The sequence below is a fragment of the Natrix helvetica genome, assembly GCF_964273705.1.
Source record: "Natrix helvetica genome assembly, chromosome: 1".
NCBI classification, from domain to species: Eukaryota; Metazoa; Chordata; class Lepidosauria; order Squamata; family Natricidae; genus Natrix; species Natrix helvetica.
Genome location: NC_138548.1, coordinates 77,457,860 through 77,482,232, shown reverse-complemented (window position 1 = coordinate 77,482,232; position 24,373 = coordinate 77,457,860). Strand labels below are relative to the sequence as shown.

At 42.2% G+C, this 24,373-nt stretch overlaps 2 protein-coding genes across 4 annotated transcripts in view; one reads left to right on the top strand and one right to left on the bottom strand.

The window, feature by feature from the left end:
• ZFYVE26 (zinc finger FYVE-type containing 26) overlaps positions 1 to 3,957 on the top strand; it is a 53,765-nt gene extending 49,808 nt beyond the window's left edge. For all 3 annotated transcript variants that reach the window (XM_081955184.1, XM_081955185.1, XM_081955183.1), the window contains one exon: positions 1,707 to 3,957. In XM_081955184.1, the coding sequence (XP_081811310.1) occupies positions 1,707 to 1,916 (210 nt within the window). In that variant the 3' untranslated portion in view covers positions 1,917 to 3,957. The remainder of the gene's footprint in view (positions 1 to 1,706) is intronic.
• Positions 3,367 to 23,039, bottom strand: LOC309393242 (retinol dehydrogenase 12-like). The gene is made up of 7 exons (XM_081955217.1): positions 22,794 to 23,039; positions 22,318 to 22,436; positions 16,093 to 16,248; positions 15,390 to 15,494; positions 11,234 to 11,443; positions 5,743 to 5,932; positions 3,367 to 3,960 (listed from the first exon to the last, which is right to left on the bottom strand). Exons 1-7 carry the CDS (start codon positions 22,871 to 22,873, stop codon positions 3,858 to 3,860), a joined length of 963 nt encoding a protein of 320 aa, XP_081811343.1. The 5' UTR covers positions 22,874 to 23,039; the 3' UTR covers positions 3,367 to 3,857.
• Positions 23,040 to 24,373: the final 1,334 nt, after the last annotated feature.

Here is a 24,373-nt window from a genome sequence, read left to right as displayed (position 1 = left end):
GAGTGCAGTCACATGAAGACTTTGATTATTCAGCCTGGTACAATCTGAAATTGTACAACTGGAAAATCCAGAAAATGAAAGATCTATATGGCATTCTGAGTTTTTGAATATGCCATTTCCCCCCTGACTTTACCAGCAATGAAAAGAATCTGACAAAATTAAACCCAGGATCTAGAATTTGGGGCATAAATATTTAGACTGAGAAGGCATATATATCATTTATAATGATAAACGAACATTTTGTGCACTTTGGGCCATTGTTATTCCACACAATGATTCTCTCTCTCTCTCCTGTTGGTGAATAAACCCATTGTGTTTTCTAACTCAGTAAATTCTCATTGTAATGAGCTATTATTCTCGGAGAAACTTACAACTCAAACATAGTAGAAACTCTATGGAATAGATATTACTTTTAAATTATTTCTCTTGGGGGGTGTTTTAGGGAACATGATTATATAAGAAACAAGAGGGTTTTTTAAAATTCCAGGCAGAAACCTTTTTATTTGGAATCGAGTTACTTTAACAAGCCTAACATGCAAGTCTTTTGTAATACATTCCAGTGCCTGGCCCACAAAGCAACTCTTATCATTCTAAATGCATGCATTGTTTCAAACTTTATATAGTCTCTGCTGCTTTGCATCTTTTGGCAGTAATCCCAAAGGAAAGCTCTTCCAATACCGTGTTTCCCCCAAAATACGACCTGTCCTGAAACTAAAGCCTTGCCACATATTTCGGGTGGGCAAAAATATTAGCCCCCCCTCATGAAAATAAGCCCCCTAGACAACCCACTCCGGCCAGGCAGAGCACCGCTTGCCGACCTAGCGGTATCCCAAAGGAACCAAGCCACGGGAACGAGGTGGGGAGCAAAGGCGCTTGCGTTGCTTGGTGCTTTCAGGGTACTGCTAGGCTGTGTTGCGCTGTCGCAGCAACATAGCAGCCATGAGGTGACCACGCTCGCGAGCAGCTGTCCGGCAACCCCCCTTTCCAGCCGGGCACAGCACCGCTGACCGACCTAGCGGTACCCGGAAAGCACCAAGCAACGCTAGCACCTGTTCATCGCCCTCCGCCTCCCGCGGCTCGATGCCTTCGGAATGCCCCTAGGTGAGTGAATGAGGCTCTGCATGGCTGGAGAGGGGGGTTGCGCAAGCGGCTTTTCCGCTCCCTGCTCGTGTGACTCGCAGGCCACAATGCCCTTGGCTAACTCTACAGTACCTGCAGAGCCCAGAGCATCTCCGCTGCTGGCGCCGCCCGCCACTTAGGTTTTTTTTTTTGCGGCTTTCAAAGCACGGAGGATGGATGCTGTTCTGGGAGTACACTCTATGGTTGTGGGCTGCAGAGCGTACAACCATAGAGCGTACTCCCAGAGCGGCATCCCTCCTCCGTTGCGGCTTCCAAAGCATGAAGGTAGGATACCGCTCTGCGAGCTCAGTTGCAAGGGAGCAGCCACCCGGCAACCCAAAAACAATAAGCCGTCCCCTTTAATAAGCCCAAGGCCATATTTCATGAGTCAAAAAAATATAAGATCCTGTTGTATTTTCGGGGAAACACGGTAAGAGAGAGAAGTCTGTGTGCAGATATTCACTTCCTAGTGCAGCCTTCTTTATATCACACCTCTCGGTCTTATACAGACTAACTAACCGGTGCATCCCAAGGTCAATATCCTTCTTATAGAATTTCAAGTGATATTGTTTTTCTTTCTGTTTCAGATTCAGGCATACCTGAAATGCCATAAACTACGTTCTGCCTACCTTATCTCTGTAAAACAAGAAAATGTAAGAGCGGTGCAGTTGGTTCAACACATACAGCAAATGGCAGAGGACGGTGGGGATGATGTAGTGCAAGCCATCTGCACCCAATGGCTTTCAGTACATCACACTAAGCCGAGAAGCTGGCTTACCCAAAACTCCAAGAAATGACTCCCAGAAACTTTTTGGGTCATTGTTTCTACAAAAGGGAAAATATTACATTGTGCTAGATTCAATCATGGCTGCAAACTGGAAAGAAGCGGCTTGAATGCCTTTACTCAAAGGGAAAGGATCGACTGCCTAAAAGTGACACTCATGATGCAGTGACAACCAACTACCTCTACTTCAGGGTGTTTATTCTTTACATACTTCATATTTCCAAGTGCTGCTTCAGCTGTGTCTTACTTTATGATCATGGAGATATCTCTCCTTCAGGCACTGTTTTATGAATGCAAAATCCCACATCCACAAGATTTTCTATCTGCTTATGATTCCCGACGCTGCAAAGCTACAGCCAAATCAATAAGGAAACAGGTGCCCATTTTGAGATGGGCCCAGCGCTTTTATTGCTTTTCATAGCACGGAGCTGTAATTGAATTCTGTCCATAAGAGACAACAGGTCTGTAAGCCTACACCCTGTTACTATCTGAGGCAAGGAAATAACCAGTTAACACAGAAAATGGAGGAAGAAATGATGAAGATAGCATAGTAGTTCCCACTTGGAACCTTTACCCATATTTGCCACCTTTCCCTGAAACAGTCTGAAGTTCTCGTTGTCCTTTCAGTGACATAATATAGAAAGCGGGAGACCACAGCACACTCTATGTAAGAGGATATGATTGTAATTGATAAGTTTTAATTTTAAAAATTCAAACTGTTATCAACATATTAGTTGTAAGAAATTATTCAGGATGGTTTAATCTTTGGGTTTAAAAAAAATAATTAGATGAACATCATCCTTTTCCATTAATTTTAGCAACTGGTGTAAGCTATGCTCTTTCAGGGAAACAATAGCAACAGCTCACAGCCACAAGTGTAGTAATCCTCAATTTATTGGATTTGGCAGCCAGAAATAACCTTGAGGTTAAGTAATTTGGGAGGGCTATATTTAGCTTCCATCTTTTCCTACCTTTTGGGTCTTAGAAGTTATCCTATTAGGAATCTAAGAGTTATAAAATCTGCTTTTGCTGTCTTATCAAGCTCCACTGCCGTGAGTCCCAGGAGATCTGATTGGGCTTTTTGTGACTCTAATTACTACTTCTACCTTAAGAAAGGAACAGGATTCATTATTTGCTGTGTGTTAAGCTATACTGCCTATTGAGTTTAGTAAGTAACATGGCTTGTACTTTCATCTCCAAATTCTTCTCATCAATACCTTCCAAAGGGAAGAAAGGAAAGACTTGTGGGGGAGAGAAAATAGAGACGATTGTTAGGTCCACTCTTTGCACTGCATTTTATGCACTTTATATTGTTTGTTACTCGGATTCTTTAGAATTTTTCAAGGATCCCTTCTCTCACCAGCAAAACCTGCCCTGTGAACTATCCTGTAGTAAACTGTAAGGGAGGAATTCTAAACTTCCAATGAACAAAAGTGTTAAACTCTCATTGAGAAAATAAAGAATGTGGACAACTTTCTGTTTTAATCTGTAATATCATTTCTTGTTACATATGTAGCTACAGAATAATTCAACAAGTGAAAGAAACCATGCTGCAACCATCTAAAAACTTTTTTAAAAATAATTTTGTAACCTGGCATGTTTCCATAGCATACTGAATCACAAATGAGCCAGCAATCTTTTAGCCCAGAATGCTGTGCAAAAACCACATCAAACAATTCATAATTCACGTTGCCAAAAAACCCAGGAAAACTAAGGAGTTTTGGGTGGTTGTTTTTTTTTTTTTGTAGGGGGAATCAGGAAACCTTCAGCATGGAGTGGATAGTTCCATCCACTAAACAATTGCTTGAGCTTCTATTTTAATGGAAAAGCTGGGATGAACACTTTTATTAAACATGAACGTGATCTATCGATCTATGAAAATTCCATGAAAGTAATACTTTTCCAGAGTCTCATATACAAAATATGGAATTCAGGTGCAGCTGGCCTTTGCGGGTCAGTTCCACTGGATACCAAGGAGTTCACAACTAACATTCCAAAGCTTCTTTGCTGTTTCATCATTACGTCCTTGAGATGACACATATGCTGGTTTACAATCACTGTTATATAAAGGAAGAAAGTATATTAGTAATGTTCCATTGCATTAATAATTCTTATTCTAATTAATTATATTAATTTCAACATAATTATATTAAATGATTATAATTAATATGTTCGGGCTTAGCAAAAAAAGACCATAAGGCATACTAATTGTAAGAGGCATATGCCTGAACCATGGACATTACTAATACAAGATATTAGCATTCCTTCCTTTTTCTAACAGAGGATTTACACTATATATACAGTAGTGCAAAGGTTTTAGGCAGGTGTGAAAAAATGCTGTAAACAAAGAATGCTTTCAGAAATATAAATAATGATTGTTTATTTTTGCCAATGTTCAAAATGCAAAGTGAAAGAACAAAGAAAAATCTAAATCAAATCAATATTTGGTGTTACTACCTTTTGCCTTCAAACCAGCATCCATTCTTATAGGTACACTTGCACAAAGTCAGGGATTTTGTAGGATTATAGTCAGGTGTATGATCAACCAATTATACCAAAAAGGTGCTAATGATCATCAATGTCACACGTAGGTTAAAACCCAGTCATGAACTGACACGGAAACAGCTGTGTAGGAGGCATAAAACTGGGTGAGGAACAGCCAAAGTCTGCGGTTGTGAAAGACAGTTTCATGTCATGGCAAAACAGCACAGCAACAAGACACAAGGTATTATACGGCATCAACAAGGTATCTCCCAGACAAAGATTTCAAAGCAGACTGAGGTTTCAAGATGTGCTGTTCAAGCTCTTTTGAAGAAGCACAAAGAAATGGGCAACGTTGAGGATCGTAGACGCAGTGGTCAGCCAAGGAAAGTGATGTTCATATTATACATGTTTCAAGAATGGACCACCTGTAAAATAACTGATCTGTGGAAACCCAGAATCTTTTGCACATTCCTTGTACAAAACCATCATTGATTTAATGCATCAAGACACAATTTAGACTACTGGATCTCCTTTTACACAACTATCCTGGCAGATTTTAGAAGAACGTGTGCCCGTAGCTCAAAGGAACATGTACTCAACTGGAGTGGCTGCTATGTGGACATCACATAAATAACTATGGGTCTTTATCCTTAGCACTAGCCAAGGGAGCCATTGAGGCTGATGTCACCATGAATTTCTATGCAGTGGGACTAGATTCAGATTTCTAATCCTTTAAAGCAGTAGTTTGTAACCTTTTTCATCTCATAGTACACATCTCGAAGGCAGGACTTTCCGGCTGCAAAACAAAGTCCCTCGCAACACAAGTTGCTGGGACTCAGGAGGAGAAATGGAGGCAATCTGCCTGTCACAGGGAGGGATTCTGCTGCGCATCTGTGCAGCACTTTTCATGTCATGTACTTTGGCTCCCATGCACACCTATATGGCACAGTGGTTGAAACCTGCTGCTTTAAAGAGACAACTAGTGCTGTTAGGCTAGAATCAGCAGGTGAGATTTATTCTTTCTGAACGATTTCTCCACTTATTAGAGGTACAAGAACACTTAACGCATCAGTAACTCATTAAAGACTTGATAAGTCCCATACCCAATGTTTGCACTTAGTCCCCAGTGGGACAGCCTCACTGATGCTTCAAAATAAGGCCAATAGGAATTATAACTTCTGCTTGTATCCTGGTTTATTTTGAGGTGGTAATCCAAAGCTTCTTTCCCCATCCCAAGCCTTATATGTTGACCAGACAGTTACAGTAAAACCAAAACAATGTTTTCCCCTAAGTTTGGAGTCGTGCTTTGTTCTCTCTCACCACATCCCAGTGCCAGTCATTCCAGATCAGCCCACCTGAAATACTTTCCACTGACTGTCTCCAGTTCCTCTGTCACCGCACAATATATGCTGGTCTGAGCTCCTTGAAAAGGTGTCCTCGTGAAGATAGCAAATATGTTCCACAAAACTTTTAGTGTAAAGGAGTGACGAACAATTTCAGAAAAAACTGTACCTGGATGCAGAGCATTTACAGTGACACCAGTACCTGTAGGAGACAAACCAGGCATGTAGTCAAAAAATGCATTGATAATGGGATCAGCCTGTCAAAAAACAAAGAGGATTTTGTTCAAATTACAAAAAGGAAAAGATGATGCCAGCGTAAACTAAAGAGTTTCAATAGAAGAGAATATATGTAACTCAAGGTTAAACTCTGCAGTCCTTGGTGCCATACATTTACTATGTTTTCCCGAAAATATGATATGTCCTGAAAATAAGGCCATGCCAGATTTTTGGGGTGGGCAAAAATATAAGCTCTCCCCTCCAAATAAGCCTAATGGACAACCCCCCTTCTCTGGCCGGGCAGAGTGCCACTCACCGACCCAGCGGTATCCCGAAGGCACCAGGGAACCAGCGCTTGCATGGCTTGGCACCTTCGAGATACCGCTGGGTCAGTGACCGGCGCTCTGCCTGGCCGGAGGGGGAGTCGCACGAGTGTCTGTTCCAACCCTGCACACGTGCCTCCCAGTCCTCACCACGACCTGGGCCAGGACCGCCATCTCAACACCGAGGATGGCTTCTGAGAAGCCAGTTGGGCTAGCTGCCTCATGCTGAGTCTGAGCAGCCACAACCATAGAATGGGAAGTGCCACTGCCAGAAGACTCTGCCCCAGCTCCTGAAAGACTCGGCAGCAGGCAGCTGGCCCAACCGGCTTCTCAGAAGAAGCCATCCTCAGTGTTGGGATGACGGCGGTGACCTTGCCCTGCAGGGAGAGCTGGCCCAGGTCATGGTCAGGACTGGGAGGCGCACAAACAGGGGGAAACAGGCGCTTGTGCAACCTCCTCCCCCGGCCAAGCAGAGAGCCACTCACCAATCCAGCGGTATCCCAAAGGCGCCAAGCCGTGCGAGTGCCGGTCCCCCATCCTGCCCCCCCTGCTTATGCGACTTGGCACCTTTGGGATACCGCTGGACACTCTGCCCAGCCAGAGAGGGGGGTTGCCAGCAGCTGCTCTCTTGCAAACGGGCTCCCAAAGAACCTGGCTTCAAAATAATAAGCCCCCTCCCTCGATTATAAGGCCAAGGCCATATTTCAGGTGTCAAAAGAAAATAAGACCCTGTCTTATTTTGGGAGAAACATGGTAGTTGTATGTGTGGGACTAGTATTGTTTCTAGAAGCTATATTATGGCCTCTGTTATGAGTCCTGATGTCAACCCTGAATCTGACCTGGCCAGAGCCATTTTGAGGCTTTAGTGTTGCCATGCTGGAACTGAGGGATAGGGAGGGGGAAATAGAGATAGCTGGGGTTTTGTAGCCAAAACAAAATACTTTCTCCTGGGGATCAAGGACATTTCCACAGACATTAAAGTGCTGCAACATAAAATGAAACCATAATTTCATCTTCTATTTTTAGGTCTTGGGTTTTCTGGAGGCAGTGTAATGGGATGAGATATTAAAGCTTCTTTTGAATTTTTTTTTATTATGTTAGCCAAAGAACTTATAAAAAATTAAGGAAACAAACAAAAAAAACAAAAAAACAGAACACACCTTTCCAGTACCCAATACCCAGATAAGCATAGATTAATACCAAACAAACAATGAAGCAGAAAATAATGCCATAATTAAAGAGCTACTAAGGAGAAAAAAAGCACATTGCTACCCCAAACTAAGAGCAAACTACTAAATATGAACAGGGAGCAATCCCACATTCCCTCATACTGAAGATGTTACTTTGGTGGGTAATGAAATGATTGTAAGCATATAACCAAGTTCAGAAAACACCAAGGTCACCACAAATTAAAGTTTCTGTCACATGTGTGTCCACATCAAATAGAGGCACGCTAAAACTAAGAATAAATAAGTCATATTTATAGTCCATTCAATGACAGTTGAGCTAAAGGTGACCATGACTTCCTTTATGCCAGGGGTGTCCAAACTTGGGAACTTTAAGACTTGTGGACTTCAACTTCCAGAATTCCCCAGCCAGCATGGCTGGCTGGGGAATTCTGGGAGTTGAAGTCCACAAGTCTTAAAGTTCCCAAGTTTGGACACCCCTGCTTTATGCGAAAACAATCGTAACTATGGTAGAAGCCTCTCTAATTAGTTTATTTCTTATTACTTAGAAAAAAGTCCCACAGCATTCAGTGCAGGTGGTCCTTGACTTACGACCACGATGGAGGCCTATATTTCTATTGCTAAGCAAGACAGTTATTAAGTGAGTTAAGTGACATTTTTTGCCAATTGTTAGGTGAATCACTGCAGTTGTGAGGTGAATTGTGCAGTTGTGAAGTGAATCTGGCTTTCTCCATTTGCTTTGTTTGTTGGAAGCCAGCTGGGAACATTACAAATGGTGATCCCATGACCCCAGGACACTGCAACTGCCATAAATACAGGTCAGTTGTCAAACGCTCAAATTTTGAACACATAACGATTTGTTAAGTATGAAAAGAGTAAGGTTCTACATTTAGGCAAGAAAAACGAAATGCACAGGTACAGTATAGGTGGTACCTTCCTCAATAGTAGTAACTGTGAAAGGGATCTTGGAGTCCTAGTGGACAACCATTTAAATATGAGCCAGCAGTGTGCAGCAGCTGCCAAAAAAGCCAACACAGTTCTAGGTTGCATCAACAGAGGGATAGAATCAAGATCATGTGAAGTGTTAATACCACTTTATAATGCCTTGGTAAGGCCACACTTGGAATACTGCATTCAGTTTTGGTCGCCACGATGTAGAAAAGATGTGGAGACTCTTTAGAAGGAGTGCAGAGAAGAGCAACAAAGATGATTAGGAGACTGGAGACTAAAACATATGAAGAATAGTTGCAGGAACTGGGTATATCTAGCTTAAGAGAAAGAAGGACTAGGGGAGACATGATAGCAGTGTTCCAATATCTCAGGGGTTGCCACAAAGAAGAGGGAGTCAAACTATTCTCCAAGGCACCTGAGGGTAGAACAAGAAGCAATGGGTGGAAACTAATCAAGGAGAGAAGCAACTTAGAACTAAGGAGAAATGTCCTGACAGTTAGAACAATTAATCAGTGGAACAGCTTGCCTCCAGAAGTTGTGAATGCCCCAACACTGGAAGTCTTTAAGAAGATGTTGGATAGCTATTTGTCTGAAACGGTATAGGGTTTCCTGCCTAGGCAGGGGGTTGGACTAGAAGACCTCCAAGGTCCCTTCCAACTCTACTATTGTATTGTATTGTATTGTATTGTATTGTATTGTACTGTAAAACAGCTAAGGAACAAGGGTAGACTTGGAAGTAAGGCCACAGGTCGATGATGAATGCCCCCCCCAGAGGAAATAAAAGGAGGAGCGAAAGGGGAGTGGAGTTTGCAGGAGACAATTAGTTTGCTTAATTGGTTCGTGACTCTCCGAGACTCTTTGCCAGTTTAGTAAATATTGGCCTGGCAGCTCTCCAAGCCAGGTAAGGTCAGTGACTGTAAATCCTGCCTCGAAAGACTTTGTTGGATGTGAATGAGCAGAATTCACAGTAAATTAATAAAAGGGGTTTATGTTGGGACTAGTAGTTTGCTTCATGCTCTTGGGAAGCCTAGGTCAGAACACTGGTATTTCTGTTCTGTGCATACATATATGTCCTTGAGTTACAACAATTTGTTTAGTGCATGTTCAAACCTACGACAGAACCTAAAAATACATTTATTTATTTATTTATATTTGATCCTTCTAGACCGCCCCCTCTCCCAAGAGGGACTCGGGGCGGTGTACAGTCCATGCAGAATATAACAAAATACAATAAAAAGTTAAATATGTACAGTTGGCATGGAGGAGGTTAAAATGTAATTAAAAGAACTGTACAAAGCTGATATAAATATAAGTTTTTAAACCCCTAAAATAGACACAATATTAAAAACAATACCCCTAAAAATAACCAGTTGATAAAACATTTGCCAGGAGGGACAGTTGTAATTATGCCAGGCCTGCTAATCGGAACAGGTGGGTCTTCAATTTTTGCCGGAAGGAGTGGTCAGTAGTGGTTCTAATGTCGGGGGGGAGGTCATTCCAGAGGGTTGGGCCCATCACAGAGAAGGCCCTACTCCTTGGTGTCGCCCGTTGGCATTGACTAGTGGACGGCACCAGGAGAAGTCCCTCCCTGTGGGAGCGAATTGGCCACAGGGATGTATGTGGGAGGATGCGATCCCGCAAGTAACTAGGTCCCGTGCCATGGAGCGCTTTAAAGATGGTAATCAGCACCTTGAAACGCACCCGAAAAACCACAGGTAGCCAGTGCAGCTCGCGCAGGAGAGGTGTTACGTGGGAGTACCTCGTACTCCCCATCACAGCCCGCGCGGCTGCGTTCTGAACTAACTGCAGTCTCCGGGCGCGTCCCAAGGGCAGCCCCATGTAGAGAGCATTGCAGTAATCCAGGCGGGACGTCACCAGCGCATGAGTGACCGTGCGTAGGGCATCCCGGTCCAGTAGGGGGCGCAACTGGCGCACCAGGCGAACCTGGTGGAACGCCCCCCTCGCCACGGCTGCCACATGGTCATCCATTGACAGCCGGGCATCAAGGAGGACGCCCAAATTGCGCGCCCGTTCCACAGGGGGCAATTGTTCGCCCCCTATGGCCAGCGATGGAATCAGCTGGCTGAACCGAGGTGCCGGTAGCCACAGCCACTCAGTCTTGGAGGGGTTGAGTTTAAGTCTGTTGTCCCCCATCCAGACCCCGACGGCCTCCAAACACCGGGACATCACTTCGACAGCCTCGTTGGGGTGGTTTGGGGTTGAAATATACAGCTGAGTATCATCAGCGTAGAGGTGATACTCAACCCCAAAACCACGGATGATCTCACCCAGCGGCTTCACATGACTGGTATTTGACTGGTTTTCATACTTAACAAATCGTCATGTGTTCAAAATTGACAACTGACATGTATTAATGGCAGTTGCAGTATCCCGGGGTATTTGACTGGTTCCCTTCATCTGGCAACTCTGCTCATGCACACAATGGGAACAGGCTCCAACTGTTCATCTGCCTCACTGATGTCTGATTCCGAAGGCAGCTGATAACTGGCATACGGCTCAGGCCCCCTCTCTGCCTCCAACACAGAGCCCTCATCAGAGGCTTCCCCAGACTCCAGGACTGGCCCATGTTCCTCCCCAACCTCCTCACTGTCTGAATCTGCTGCCAGCTCAGTTTTTGCAGGTTGTTCCAGCTGTGTTTGCTTTTCAAGATGAAATTTGTATCCAGATTAATTTTTGCCATTCTATTTTAAATATTGGGTAGCAACAACTGGAATTTTTTTTAAAAGGTCTTACTTACAATTTTTCCAGTAGTTTTTGCATCTAAATAACATTGTCAATCAAAAACAATGTAAACTTTCAGCTCACCTTGCAGATGTCTAGCCAATTCCCGTGAAAAAAGAATATTGGCCAGTTTGCTATGACTGTATGCCAGGCCCCGAAAGTAGAACTTTTCACCCTGGAGATTCTGGAAGTGAATCCTCCCCACATGATGAGCCAACGAAGACACATTTATAATACGAGCTGGTGCACTTTGTTTCAGGCGTTCTATTAGCAGGAATGTTAAAAGAAAATGGCCTAACAGGAAAGATTATGAACAATAATTTGAGTTTTGTGGTTGCTTTGTTAGATCTGCATGCATTAGTTTTTATTAAACATATGGGTTACGAGGATTTACTTTATATCTATCACAACATATCACGCTACTAAATATCTGTAAGTGTATTAGAAAAACGCTGCTGCTTAGGAAAAAAAAATATGTGCAATTTAAAGGAAAAGTACAATATTGCATAATTTTTTAACAAATTCCTAGTGATTCATAACACTTTTTCTCTCAATTCTTGTTAGTATTTAATGATACATTAGCTATCATATGTTTGTAAAATTTGTCAAAAATAAAGCAAAAATGTTTGTGTGGGAGGAGGTCTATTTTCAAGAGGTGGCTGATAATTAATAAACTAAATAGTTATCCGTAAGGAATTAATCCAGTTTATATATCTATATCTATATCTATATCTATCTATCTATCTATCTATCTATCTATCTATCTATCTATCTATCTATCATCTATCTATCTATCTATCTATCTATCTATCATCTATCTATCTATCTATCTATCTATCTATCATCTATCATCTATCATCTATCATCTATCTATCTATCTATCTATCTATCTATCTATCTATCTATCTATCTATCTATCTATCTATCTATCTATCTATCTATCTATCTATCTATCATCTATCATCTATCTATCTATCTATTTCCAGTGGCAAAATTCAATTTTTTTCCCCTGTGGCCATGCCCTGGTAGGTATGGGGTCATGTGACTAAGTGGGCATGGCCAACTTTACATCACTCAAGGCAACCCACCAAGCCACGCCCACTAAGCCACGCCCAGAGAACCAACCGAAAAGTTCAGCCAGCCAAGTCTTCTAGCATTCAACCTGGTTGCTTCTTGCCTCCTACCTATGTTTGCTCCATGTGTATGAGCCCAAGAAGGAGAGAAGCAGCCATGTTGATTGCTGTGGCAGCCGAATTTTTCTCTCTCCCTTCACAGTGAAGCTGCTCAGAAGGCAGGCACTGGCCAGTCTGTCCCTTTATGGCCCCTCCTCCCTCCCGGGATCATATATTAAAGACTGTGGCTAGCGGCTGCCTTCTGAGTAGCTCTGCTGCGACGGCATCCCTCTGGCTGCTGCCGTACTCCTGGCTGGGTCCAACTTTGAGCGCATGCACCCTATTGCCTGCCGGTGCCGCTCGCAGCCTGACCTGGCCAGGAGAATGGCAGCAGCTAGAGGGACGGCGTCACAGTGGAGGTGCTCAGAAGGCAGCCAAAAATGACTGCTGGCAGCTGGAGGTTTCTCAGTACAAAAGGTGGCCAAGCTTCACCTCCCCCCCCCCCAAGGCATGAAGGTAGGTGAGCGAGCTGAGCAGTGAGTGGGTGGCGGCAAGGTTGGAGCCGGGGAATGGTGCATTCCCCTACCCGGTCGAGGCAGTTGTCAACTCTGGAGCCTCGGGGAACGGCACGTTCATGGGCCCCGGGCCCCAACCCAAGGCAAAGAGCAAGCGAGCGGCATACATTGCTTACCTTTGGTGAGCCAAGCGGGCGAGGAGACTGGCAAGGTAGGGCGGGTGTGGGTGGGCGGGGCGAATGGCTGGAAGCGGCAAACGGCAAGCAGCTAGAAGGAGTAAGCGGAGACCGGGCGGGTGTGGGCGGGGCCAGCCAGAGTGGTTTTTACCGGTTTGGCGAACCGATTCAAATCGTCCCTACCGGTTCACCTGAACCAGTTCGAACCGGTCGAATTTTACCCCTGATTCATTCCCTTTCAGATACTCTGAATATTTGTGTATGTATGTCGTAAACTCATCAACCTGATAGATATGAAAAAGTGATTGTCCCTTAGATTCAGTAACTGGCTGAACTCACATTTAAATAATTTATAGCATTAACTTGACATTTTGAGTCCTACTGTAACATTTCTCTACAATTTAGATCTAGGCTTTGACTTGGCCATTCCAAAGAAGTAAATATGTTTTTCTTTCATATCCTTGTAAAGTTGTGCATATATTTGCAATTGCTGCTTTGAGGTTCCTGCATCACCCGCCTGCACTTCAGCTGATGGACAAATGGTCTGATATTCTCTCATAGCTTTCTTTAATAGTGACAAGTCATCCAGATCTGGGAAAGGAAAGCATTTCCACCTGCCCCCTTGCTTGACAGTTGGTATGAAGTCTTTATTGTGAATACAGCATTTGTTCTGGTATACCAATTGTTCTATACAGCATGTCATGTGTTCCATTCTTGACATATAGAACAATCCTACAGATATCTGTAGGGTATTCAGGTGATCTTTGAGACAACCATTAATGTTCTTCCTAATGACCCATGACTTTTAAGTTTCTACTCTCTCATGAATCCCATTTCTGCTCAGAGCTTTTCTGATAAAGGAATCATGGGCACTGACTTCAGCCAAAGCAAGTGATGTCATTTTTGGGTGACTTCTTGGGTGACTATACTATGCTCTTGAAGTAACTTTTACATGACATTGTCCTTCATGCAAATGGTTTTTAATGTTCAGAAGATTCATGGTTTCCCCAAATCTTCTCCATTTCAAGAGTCCTGGTAGACTAGTGGAACCCCTCGACATTTAGAAATGAATTTGTAAGCTTTGCCAGACTGATAGACATCATGGTTTTTTTTTAAAACAGAGAACTTTTGAGCAGGATACACTATGCCTTTAAGAATCTCTATGGTAAGAACTTCCCTGTGATTTATTTAATTCAATTTATATGGCTGCTCATCTCATCAAGGTGACTCTGAGCAGGTAATAATAGTTCAAAACATGACCAATAATGAGAATAAAATGGATAATTGAAAGCCAAGGTAAACAAAATCCAATCAAATCATGATGAACATAACAATCTCATGGACTGAAGAAGAAAGCCAACATTTGTGAGTTTTAAGCCGCCCTACAATCAAACTGAGATTTAGGTTGATTACATTTTCAGACTAGCAAATTGCACATTGGAAAATTCTGCTTATGAAATAAATGAATCAAACAGGAAAAGCCGGCAATATTTTTGCCAGTTCATCTTTATATATCAATTAAGATGCTTATGAAACTCCAACAGCATTCAACATGAAAGAAAGGAAGAATTTAGAAAATTTCAAAAAAAGAGACTTTCTTTCACAGAACTGTTTAAAATATGTAGACAGCTGTCAACAATTTTGTGTTTTAAACCCTGGTTGAATTCAAATATATAATACATAGCAGTGGTGGTATTCATTTTGTTTTTACTATCGGTTCTGTGGGCGTGGCTTGATGGGCATATGTGGTTTGGTGGGTTTGGCAGAGGAAGGATTCTGTAAAATCTCCATTCCCTCCCCACCCCAGGGGATTTTGGACATTTAGGAAATAAGATTGCCCGGTATAATTGTGTTCTCAAAGTTGTTTCCATTCCCCCCATCCCCTCAAATACAGGCATAACAACTTTCTGATTTTTGAAATCAACTAAGGACTATGCGGCATTAAAAAATTCACAGTGTCATCAAGAAAAATAGTAATCCTCTTGACAATACTTAGGATAATGTGATTAGCATTAATTTAAATACATGAGAAGCAATAACTCTTATCTCAATCAGGGCTCACAGAGCCTGAAGGAAAATCTGCTCCTTTATATAACAAGTACAATCTTGTGAAAGGCCTCGGCAGAGTTCAACCATGTCATAAAGATAAAATGAATATTGCAATGTAAGCTCAGTCTTTTACATATGTGGGTACAACATTGCAATTTTTATATAAAAGAGGCAGACCTAGCATTGCAACATCGCAACACTCGTTTTCTTATTTATCCTCCCTGCATGGGCCCACGTGCAGAAGCACACAAATCTTTCCAATCTTTATGTGCGGCCCAAAACTCTAATTTTTCATAGCACTTTAAGAGAAAAGGGGGTGGGGGGAAAGGCTTAAATAAATCTTTCTAAGAGAAAAAATGATCCAAGAGATGAAATTCAGCAACCTTACCAAGATGGTTGACTCCAAAATGCATCTCAAAACCATCAGCTGTCTTTGAATAGGGGCACATCATAACCCCTGCATTGTTGATGAGGATGTTGAGTTCTTTCTCCTCTGCAAAAAAAAAGAAAACCCACATAGGTCATATGAATAAAGAATCCCAAGATAAAAAATACTGGAACCGGAGTCATGGAAACATAGTCACAGTTCAATTTCTTTCAGATTTTCCCATGAACATTTTGACAAGGTAAAATTTGGTCCTACAAAATCACTCCAGACAGCAGGACCGGAAGCAGCAGCTCCTCTTCTGTTTCATTCAGTACAGTACTTCCTATAGGGTTGCTTTGGCAATCCTACTAGATGAAGTATTGTTATGCCGGCAGAGGTCTAATTTTAGAATCTGTAGACATTTTAATGTTGTTTTTAAAAACAAAAACTGTTTTTACCTGTTTTGGTATTTAGAATTTTTATATTTCTGTTTTTAAGCCACCCAGAGTTTGCTCTGGATAGACAGATGGGAAGCAGGATAGACAGATGGGAAGCATATATGCATTTAATAAATAAATAATAAATAAAAAGTGTGCCTGAATTTTATCATGTCTACTGGATTTTTAGGCAAATATAATCAGGTATCATTTTACCCAAGGTAACACACACACACACACACACACACACACACACACACCAAGAAAACAATGTGCTTGAGACATACCTTTCAAGAAATTATTGGCAAATTCTCTGATAGATTTGGTGTCTGCCAAGTCTAGTTTTTTTGCTGTAACCTCTTGGTTTCCCGTCTGGATCCGGATTTCATGGGCTGCCTTTTCTGCTTTTACCATATCTCTGCAAGCAAGGATGACTCTGGCACCTGCAACCGTTAAAATACTAAAAGTAGCACAAGAAATTACATGCATAAAGGGTTACTATACAAATTACCATTTGGGGGCAATTTTCCAGAAACAAAATTAATGCAAAAATAAAGATAACAATAGACATAACCCTTGAAGAATATGACTTTATGAAAAAAAGAGACTGATGGTGAAAAAATAATAATTTTAAAAAACCTTGGGACTTTTCTAAAAGTCAGGCTAAATCAAGGATATAATTCAAAACAGTTGTAATAATTTGTGGAAAGACATAAATATTGGTTAAATTGAAAATTTTACCAAAAATTTTGGTTAGGAGCTGCCAAAAAAGCCAATGCAGTTCTGGGATGTATCAACAGAGGGATAACATCAAAATCATGAGAGTAGAGTAGAGTAGAGTAGAGTAAACAGAAAAGAACATTCTTTATTGGCCAAGTGTGGTTGGACACACAAGTAATTTATCTCCAGGGCTGCTTTATATTGCACCAGTGAGGCCACACTTGGAATATTGTGAAATTCTAGTCACCATAATACAAAAAAAAAAGTAGAGGCCCTAGAACAGGGGTGTCCAAACTTGGCAACTTTAAGACTTGTGAACTTCAACTCCCAGAATTCCCCAGCCAGCTGCCCCAGAAAGTGTGCAGAGAAGAGCAACAAAAATAAAGGATCTGGAGGCTAAATTATATAATGAACAAGTGAGGTAGCAGTGAGGTAGCAGTGAGGTAGCAGTGACGTGCAGTCAGGTGAGGCAAGTGAGGCACAGCCTCACCACTCTCATCATGAAAAAAAAAAGTAAAAGGAAAAAGCTGAGCTAGTTACTGCCTCACCGTGGATGACTCTGCTTAACTGTTAAAAAAAGCTGGAAAAGGTACGTGTGGGTTGGAGGGAGGGGGAGGAATTCAAACTTCATCCTCCTGGTGCTGTGCAGGGCTTTGGGCAAAGGCTGGAGGGAAGGACCCTGGCTCGCTTGTGCTCTCCCTCCCCAAGAGTAGTTTGATTGCAGGCAGAGCCACATTGTGGGGCCGGTGTGTGTGCTACAGCATGGCTCTTTGCCTGGCTTCCTGCCTCCTCCTGTGGTCTCCTTACTGGTGCTCTCCCTCCCCAAGTGTAGTGACTTCCTCCCCAGGCCCCCATTCATTTCTCTCTCTCACACACACAGCTGGATAAAACTATATAAAAATCTAGCCCAGCTTCACTGATTACAAGTTTGAAAAGGCAACGTGGCTCCGCCTGCAATCAAACTACACTTGGGGAGGGAGAGCACAAGCGAGCACTGAGGAGACCACAGGAGGAGGCAGGAAGCCAGGCAAAGAGCCATGCTGTAGTACACACACTTCCCCCCAGCCTCTTTCTTTTGGAAGGCTCGGATCGGCTCCCCTCCGGCTTCTCTGCCTCTCCTCTCACCCCAGCCTGCCAGCAGGAGGTGGTGGGTGGGCTTTATTGTGTTCCAGGGATTTCCCACCCAGACAGCAGGCTGCATTTGCAATGGTGGAGGTGTTTGGGAAAGGCAGCAGGGGAATGGGGGGGATGGCAGAGGAGCTGCTTTCAAGCCACTGGAAAAGATATCCAATCCAACTTTTGTGTGTGGGGGGGGTTGTTTGAGAGTGAGTGAGAGAGGGAAGGGGTAGGAGAGATAGTCCAATCCAACTTCTGTGTGTGTGTGTGTGTGTGTGTGTGTGTGTGTTTGAGAGAGGGGGAGGAAGGGAGAGAGGGAGGAAGGAGGGGAAGGAGAAGAAAAAGAAAAAGAAAGAAGGAGCAAAGGAGAAAAACAAATGCTGTCACTTTAAATTGGAACTGAGCATGCCTGGCTGTGGAATTCTGGGAGTTGAAGTCCACAAGTCTAAAAATATTTGAAACCTAGCACTGTGTCAGTGCCTCACCAGTCATAAACCTCACCGCACGTCACTGTGAGGTAGTAAGGTATATCTAGCCTATCAAAGCGAAGGGTTAGGGGGGCATGAAAAAGTAGAGACCCTAGAACAGGGGTGTCCAAACTTGGCAACTTTAAGACTTGTGGACTTCAACTCCCAGAATTCCCCAGCCAGCAGAGCTCTACAGAGCTGGCTGGGGAATTCTGGGAGTTGAAGTCCACAAGTCTTAAAGTTGCCAAGTTTGGACACCCCTGCCCTAGAAAGTGTGCAGAGAAGAGCAACAAAAATAATAAAGGATCTGGAGGCTAAATTATATAATGAACAAGTGAGGTGGTAAGGTATATCTAGCCTATCAAAGCGAAGGGTTAGGGGGGCATGTAACTTCCTGTACTTGAAGGGCTATCCCAGAGAAGATGAGATTGATTTGTTCTCCAGAGCACTACAGAGCAGGACAAAGAAAGATCCACCCTAGAAGTAAGGAGAAATGTTCTGAGAACAATTAATCAATGGAGTAGCTTGCAAGATTCCCAGAATTGTGGGTGTTCCATCGCTGAAGATTTGCAAAAATAGACTGGACAACTATTTGACCAAAATGATATAACGTCTTCTGTCTTGAGCAGGACTAGAAGACCTTCAAGGTCCCTTCCAGCCCTATGATTCTATGTTGTAATACCAATAAATTAATCACTCAAAATGAACTCCCTGTTCCAAATGGCACAAATTGCAATCTCATAAAAATGCTTCCCAGACTGGCAAACAACAATCAATAGACTTACTTGAAGTGGGAAAAATAAGAGTAAGATTCAAGAGTTTGCAAGACTTAAAACAGAGGCTGCATTTCCTAACCTTAATTATATTGTGATGGCTAAACCTTTTAGGCACCAAGTGCCCAAACTGTGCGCGCGTATGCCCAAACTGAAAGGTGTGCGTGCGCACACAAACACGCACACATGCTGACATGTGCACATGCATGCATCAACATGTGTGCACGTGTGAACATGTATGTGGGTGGACAGCTGAACAGCCAGAGGCGGGGCATTCCAACACCAGCAGCACGGCAAGAAGTAAGATCTTTTTTTGGTATGAGCTTCTGTTTTGTTGTTTACAGGGAAACAGAAGCTCATGAAAGAAACGCCACAGAAATCTGCCCTGGCACAATGGCAGGCGTGCCAGCAGAGAGGGCTCTTCATGTCACCTCTGGCACGCGTGCCATTGGTTCTCCATCACGGACTTATATTATTGAGCAAGCTATCTGAGAAAATCCCCATACAGCAAATTACTAATTATAAAAGAATCTGGCTTGGTCAGTGGTCTCTATAGATATGAAAGGTACAAAGAAACAAGAAAATAATTTGAAGGATATATTTAATTAGCAAAGCTTATTAAAATATGGAACCTTCTAAAAAACAATGGTAAAGCCAGCAAATCTCCATTAGTGTCACCACCAAATACCTCTTACTTCAAGGGCAGCTACAGTAAGATGAATTCAATCACATATGCCAATCGGGTTCAGAAATCAAACGAAAGACACAGCAAGAACAGTTCAGTGAAATTAGGAATTTATCATGGTTGATGTATTTAGAAATTGCTAGAGCAACAAAAGTTACGAGTAGTCCTCAGTAAATATTCATTTGTAAAGCAACCATTCAAAGTTATGGTAGCCTTGAAAAGAATGGACTTACAACTAATCCTTGAAGTTCCATCTTTCACAGCATCTCTATGGTCATGTAACCACAATTTGTAACCTTCCCTTGCCTTCCTACAAGTCAATGGGGAAACTGGCAGGGAAGATCACAACTCATTCACTTCCGCCTGCTGCATCCTACTCGCCTGCACACAGTCTCCCCTGTCCTTCCTCAAGTCACAAGTCAGGACTATCTGTAATCTCAGGAAAAAAGGAGGGAACCTGAGAAAGAAGACAGAATTTGGAAAGATTAGGATGCTTATATAAATTGTTTCTGTATATAACAGAGATGGGACAAATTAAAAATTGAATGATAAAGTTGATGCAAACTTTCAGATGCAAATGGAATAATGGGAAAGATATTGGAAAAAATCCAATAAATTTACAATTACCAAGATACATAAATCAAAAATACCACAACAAAAGAAACATCTTATGGCACATGGTTATAAAAAAGTACAAAAGTACAAGACACTAATGAAAAATAAAAGATGAACTGACTTAAATGGTTTAGAGAAATAAGTTTAACAGGCAAAGTACGGTGTTGTGTAATGGTTAGGGAAAATAGATCAGTTGGGAAAATAAATAGAAGATATGCGAGGGACATGTTACTCAGAGATTTTTAAATAATATTTTATATGTTTTATTATTAATTGTCTTCTACTTTGCTTTTTGTATCTTTATTCATACGAAATTTGTTTAAATAACCTGTCAAAGCTTATGGATTTTTTAAATTTCTGGCTGGCCAGAAATGTCCTGCGCTCTGCCGGTTTGAGCCTGGCTCCATGAGAAAGAGTGAACTCCTGCCATTAACTCACTGGTTCATGGCCACACCGAGCAGTTCGGAAATATGCAATATTGTGAGTACATAAATGGTTACTATTTAGGTTGGAAAAACCTAGCTGCCTTTGTGTGCAGAGAGCAGAAGCTGGCACTGGGCCTGGCCAGACACTAGGCAATAGAACACAAACAAGGTGAGGCAAGACCGATGAAGGAACCTGGCAGAACCAGCAACCCAAGCACTGCTAATCAGCTGGTGTATGCTAGTTCGTCCTTGCAGTGCACCAAGAATAGGCACATAAGCGCCCAACAGAATGAACTACCAATATAGGCTGTCAGGATTGCATTGTGTCTAGCATGTGTAGATTTCCCTGACATTGTATGCCATATGCTTCATACATACATAAATATTACAAGCAGCCCCCTGGTATCAGATGTGGAAATGCTGAGATCTCCAACCAAGACAAAGATTTCTTCTTATGTACATATAATGCAATTCCAGATAAATACAATGCACATGCCCATAATAAGTTCACTATTTAAATATAGAGCTTTCGATGGGAAGCACAGTATGGCTATAACACACAAAAAATAAAGGCTAAGAAGAAAAGCAAAAACACAACTACTTCCATTTACCTCATCTTCATGATTGGAGATCAGCACTTATCTAGCTAGCTCAAGTTACAGTACCAATTGTAAATGGTAAACTAGGTCAGAATTACAGGTGGTCCTTGGTTAATAACCACTCATTCAACAATCACTGAAACTTGCAGTGGTGCTGAAGGAACTCCAACTATCGCAGCATCCCAAGGTTGTGTGGTCACTATTTGTGACCTTCTTTAGTGGTGTCGTACAAACAAAGTCAATGGGGAAACCAGCAGGAGGTTGCAAATGGAACCACAACCCATTCTTGTTTAACGAGTGTGGAATTCAATGCCACTGGAAATACCTGAACTGCTGCCACTAAGCAATGCAGTCACATGAAATCATATTTTACAAGTGGCATTGTTGAGAGATGGAAATTTGAGTCTCAATTGTTGTTGTTAACAACAAGAACTACCTGCTTTGAATTGCTACAGTTCACTTGATGTCAAAATCAGCAGCAGGACATTAATGGAAAGAAGTCTATTTCAAAAAAGGGAAATACTATAGTGGAGACCTGACTTATGTTCATACAATATGTTTACCAAAGTCAGCTATAAATCTTAGCTGAGTTTTGTGCAAGCTCAGCCTGTTCATTTCAGTTCATGATATAATGTTCTGTGAACAAAAAAGTGGCTTAATTTTATCATGAGCTAATCTACATTCTCGTATGCTAAAAAGAGATATTGTGATGCAAAGTGAACAGGACAGTCTGTACATTTTGAGAAATCTTACAGTACGTGTCAATAAAAACCTTAATAAGCTGCAGCAGCCTTAGCTAATCAGTGTAAGTACCATAATTGACTTTGACTGCTAGACCCAAGAAAACACACCCTTGAATGCAAGCATGAAGATTGACTTGTGTTGCATGAGAATTTTCATCTTATGCAGGATTAGTGCCACTTTATATTACAGTGTATTTAAAAAGAGATTTTTCTCAAAATCTGAATCTCCTAGAACCGTATTACATTCTACTAATGATGAACTTAGATTCTGCTGTGAAAGCCAAAGTTCCCTGCCCATCTTGAATTCCTTTTATTACAATTTCTACCTTTCTGGGGGCTATAAGGGATAAGCACATATGAATAACTTGCCTCTTCTTGCAAGGTCTCGCGCTGTTTCCTTCCCTATACCAGTGTTGGCTCCAGTGATCACTACAACTTTCCCATTCAATCGTGCCGCAGACTTGCACACCCTTCCTCCAAAATACTTCCTATAAAATATAATAAATCATTTGAATGGCACAGGTTTTAAAATTCAGTCCCTTGTCGAAGTATTCACAATGCAATGCAATGCAATTTGTCATAGCAATCCAAGTTAGCTTCTTATGCATATAACACTCACACATTCACAGAGGGGGTGGGGGTTTGGATACTCCGCACATACAACAGAGAAAAGCCCAATCCACCAGAAATCGAGAGAGCGCTAATATAGGGCATTATATTATAGAGTTCAGCGATTTAAAGATTTTTTTAAAAAAATATCAGTAGTTTTTTTTCTTCTTGTTGAAGTTGCACAGGCGAGAGTTTTCCGGGCCACAAGAGTTAGTCAAATCAACCCCACTACAAACCTGACATACGGCACTAGCACAAATACTGAAAGAGGGACCAAGGCCAAGAGCGGCAACACGGACCCCAGGAATCCCAGCATCGTCGCCCACTTGTCGTCTGGTCCGTTCGCTTCGCTTCTTGCTGGATCGCTCGGTCAAAAAGAAAGCGCGCCCTCCCGAACAGAACCGAGGCTAATAAAAGGCGCTACTTCTGAGGTCCCTCGGAGGGGAGGCGCTGCGGGCACTGAAGAGGCGGCGCTGCGGGCGCTGAAGAGGTGGCGAATATCCGGTGAAATGGCTTCAGCCGCTGCAGGTTGCGGGGCTGGAAAGGATACTCCTTTTCTTTCTCTCTTTCCCCCCCCCCCCAATACAAAACGTTGTCACTGGAGAAATGTCATTACCTGAAATGTGATAACGTGCCGCCTACGTTTCGGTTTGGGCAGGAGCACGTCTGCCCTTACATCTGGCGTTGCGTGAGAAGGGTTAAGGTTGGAGCTGTAGGAGGCCGTGTGGTCCACGAGCCGATCTGAAATATAAAATTGAAAGCGCGATGCAAAAGACCAGAGTTTTCGGGTTTCGAGGATATGTAGCGTCTTCCTTTCTATTGGGGTGGGGTGGGGTGGGGGTGGGAGTAAGTGCTATTCGCTTTATGCAATGTAAAATTCAGCATGTTTGTGGGTCTTCTAAGTCACAACAAGGATTGGATGCACAGTACTGTCTAATGTTTTGTTTTCCTTGACTCTACAAGTAATTTTCCGATGGGATATTAAGAGAACTATGCATTGGTTTGCAAGAGAATCCGGAGAATCCATAGGGGAAGGGGGGAAGAGATATCAAAACAAGTCAAGATGGCTCCTGTGGCCAAGTAATCAAAGCCCCAACTCTTTTTAATGTGAATTCCTGGTATAATGCATTTTTAAAAAAATACATCTACACTCCCTCCTTTCCCCGCCCACCCCTACCCCCAGGGTGTCCTTGAAAGTAGTCTCTATATTAGGGATCTTAGCTTGCACAGGATACCATTTTGGTAAAATGGGACTTTGGTTGTGCATGTGTCATACAGATCAAAACTGACTACTGTTGCCCTTATTCTTTCAGGGAGTGCAACATGGTATGTGTATGATTTAGACTGGCAACCTAGTCTACACTACTGTATATTTAACTTACTAAAAAGGGTTATGCAAAAGTGTCACCTGGCCTACATCATAATGGGTGGCAGAAGTCAATGTCTATGGATCTCATCTGGTGACCAGGAAATTGAAAGTATGAAGAAGGATGCTAAAGTGAAATGATGAAGTGAAAGAGAATCTGGCATGAAAAAAAAATGTATACCAGAGTATGATTACTTTCCAAAATGAGGATGAGAAAAGATAATGTAAAATATGTATATAGAGAAAAAAGTAATTGAAGGGAATGTAACCAACCGGGACAACGAACAGATACAATTAAAAGAAATAAATAAAATCATAATAACTTTAGTGAAAATGAAATATGGGAAATATGAGAAGAGTATGCTCATATACAAGATCTTTCTCCTTTTCTGCATATATACCATGCAGGTAGTCCTTGATGTATGACCATTCATTTAATGACCATTTAAA

Bases quoted from the DNA above. Each gene is read 5' to 3' on its own strand.
- LOC309393242 (XM_081955217.1), bottom strand. From the start codon at position 22,873: ATGCTGGGATTCCTGGGGTCCGTGTTGCCGCTCTTGGCCTTGGTCCCT. The intron at 22,437-22,793 runs GTTTGTAGTGGG...TATATTTTATAG, and splicing joins GTGCTAGTGCCGTATGTCAG to GAAGTATTTTGGAGGAAGGG. The intron at 16,249-22,317 runs GCAAGTTATTCA...TAACGGTTGCAG, and splicing joins GCGAGACCTTGCAAGAAGAG to GTGCCAGAGTCATCCTTGCT.